The 2,918-nt window shown below is 48.4% G+C and overlaps 1 protein-coding gene across 1 annotated transcript; it reads right to left on the reverse strand.

Moving 5' to 3' along the window:
* Positions 1-480: 480 nt before the first annotated feature.
* J4E82_007319 (uncharacterized protein) lies at positions 481-2,023 on the reverse strand (the record flags this gene model as incomplete). Its single annotated transcript, XM_051733565.1, has 2 exons — positions 481-1,649; positions 1,696-2,023. 2 exons carry the CDS (start codon positions 2,021-2,023, stop codon positions 481-483), a joined length of 1,497 nt encoding a protein of 498 aa, XP_051586748.1.
* Between the last annotated feature and the right edge of the window lie 895 nt (positions 2,024-2,918).

Below are 2,918 nucleotides of genomic sequence, written 5' to 3' on the forward strand. Positions count from 1 at the left end.
TAAACGAAAGTCAATATGTAAAAGATGCACATTTTTTTTGTTTTATTTTATTTTTTGCGTTCCCAAAACCTTGGATTGCGGGGCGTCTGTGTAATACCGACAGTTTCTTTTCGCCCAAGACTTTTACTCGTGGTCATCACGTCGCTGTCGGAAATGGTCTGTCAAAAACGGTGACACGCGACTATGTGAAGGCGTTGAAACATGTAAATTGCCATCCTCCTATCGAAAATCAGTTCAACTATGCATATTGTCTTATTCTGGCAGCTTGCTGCTCATGCCCGTGGTCCCACCGTTATCTTTCGCCTTCTAGGACACCTCTGAATCTCCATCCTAAGGATGTCTTCAGTCATAAGTGGTATTAATGCAATAGGTCGAGCTTGATGAGCAGGATACAGCGGATATAAAAACACACACACATATAGAGCAGGGTCTATTGATATCTTCGACCACGATCATCGGTTTCCCCTCCCTCTAATAGGTTTACAGCTTGTTGCCCATGTTAATATGTACTGCCTTCACCTGTGAGTAAGCCTCCAGTCCTGCCTCCCCAAGCTCTCTTCCAATACCGCTTTGTTTCACGCCGCCAAAAGGTATCCTGTAGTCGCAATCTTGACTGCTGTTTACCCATACCATGCCCGATTCAATCTCCGCAGCCACCCTGTGAGCTCTTTCGAGATCCTTTGTGAAGATAGCACTACCAAGACCGAAAATTGAATCGTTGGCCATGTTCACCGCCTCCTCTTCTCTTGAGAAAGTGGCAATCACTACGAAGGGGCCGAAGATTTCCTCTCGGTAGATGCGCATGTTGGGCGAGACCTTTGTAAATACTGTCGGCTTGACATAGTAGCCGTTGCCTTCGCAAGCCTCTCCGCCTTCTATCAGCTCTGCCCCTTCAGATTTACCGATGTCGACATACGATAGCACTCGCTCATATTGCTGCTTCGTGACTTGAGGGCCCTGGAAAGTGTTTTCGCTCCATTGATTACCGATGATGGAAACATTTTTAATCTGCTGACGGAATTGAGAGACGAATGTATCAAACACTGATTCCTGGACAAGTATTCGAGACGTGGCTGTGCATATCTGCCCTTGGTTCGACATGATACCCACGTGCGACCATCGTACCGCCTGGTCCATATCGGCATCTTCAAAGACGATCAACGGGGACTTGCCTCCAGTCTCTAGAGTAATGTTCTTCAGCCCTACTGCGGCCATCTTCATGATTTGGGTAGCTGTAGTCGTAGAGCCTGTGAAAGCGACTTTGTCGACGAGGGGATGTTGTACCAACGCTGCACCTGCTTCCCGTCCAAGCCCATTCAAGATATTTACGACGCCAGGTGGGAACCCAGCCTGCTTGATAAGTTTGGCCAGAATGAGAATTGATAGTGGGGTCTGCTCCGCTGCTTTTAATACAACCGTATTACCGCACGCTAGCGCAGGTCCAAGTTTCCAGCAAGCCATGGATAAAGGGTAGTTCCAAGGGATGATCTGGGCGACGACACCGATGGGCTGGCGTAGGGTATATGCAAACTTTTGGGGGGTCGTACTGATGGTCTGTCCGGAAATCTTGTCTGCCCAACCAGCGTAGTAGCGAATGGTAGAAAACGCTTCAGGGAGGTCTTCGGTAAGGGCTACATTATAAGGCTTGCCTAACGACTATTAGTGTTTTCAACTCATGTATTCGGTGAGGCTCACCATTATCCCAAGCATCGATAGTGGCAAGAAGCGTTTTGTTCTCTTCCATCAAGTCTGCAAGCTTTGCCATGAGTCGCCCACGTTGAGTAACGCAAAGTTGCTTCCATTCTGGATTCTTCAGTGCTTTCTTCGCTGCTTGGACTGCACGATCAACGTCTTGCTCTGACGCAGCCTGTACTACAGCAATCTGCTTTTCCGTGGCGGGGTCGATTGATGCTATTGTGTTTGCTGGGGATGATGAATCCACGAATTCGTTGTCGATGAAGAGGCCCGTCGGCTGCTCCCACTCTTGACCATTCGGTGCTTTTAGCTTGATGGCTTGAGGCATGGTTACTGATTTCGATTTTATATCTGGTCTTCGCAGTCTTGCTTGGTTTACTGAACGTCTTAAGTAGTGATATTGACTCTGTACAAAGTGCGAGTATGGTCATATATCGCATGGTGGGGTTGGTCGAACCCACACTAGGTTATCACAGCAAGGTTAGTGGCTTTGACGACTGGGGCTAGGAGTCTCCTGCCGAATCTAGTAATCTTCTCCCTCCGTTTCCGCTCGCAGGTTCCACGAGAGGGACAATGTAGAGGCCTTCTCTCACTGTAGGACTGGTGACAGAAGCCGGTTTTCGATTGCATCGTGCGGGTCCGCAACAGCCTTAGAAGCGCGAATACAATATCTAGGACCAGCGTGACGATCTTGAGCAAAAAGTGGGTTGACACAGTATAACACAGCCTTTGCTATGTTTTCTTTTTTTAAAGTGCTCGTGATAAAGAGGGGATGATATAGTACCGTCCAGTGCCGTCGCCCGGGGCGCGCTCGGCAGGTGTCAGGCGCTAGGCGTCAACCTCATTACCAACACTTGATCATACCCTAACATCCGTCACCAAGATAGCATAACTCCTCGTCAGGCCACCATACCCCAATCGTGGTACTATGTAACTTGACTACCCACTGTATACGCTTACAGATGGCCCTCCGTACTTGTTTCATTTTTGCCCTCCGCCTCGCGGCCGTCTACCTATGTGGGTCGACTTCAACGCTGGAAAGATCGGGCGCTCAGATACAGCAAATCGTATAGGACCTTTGTTTGTGCTTTCACTGTTCAATCGAAGATGTTCAGAATGCAAAAGGATAGGAGGTGCAGGATTAAAGGTAGGCCTGTCAACAAGTATACTTACATTGTACCCAGGAAGAACTACTATAGCATAGCGCAGTAGACGATACACGA

This window comes from Alternaria postmessia (assembly GCF_024291825.1).
Source record: "Alternaria postmessia strain BMP 2775 chromosome Unknown scaffold_48, whole genome shotgun sequence".
NCBI classification, from domain to species: Eukaryota; Fungi; Ascomycota; class Dothideomycetes; order Pleosporales; family Pleosporaceae; genus Alternaria; species Alternaria postmessia.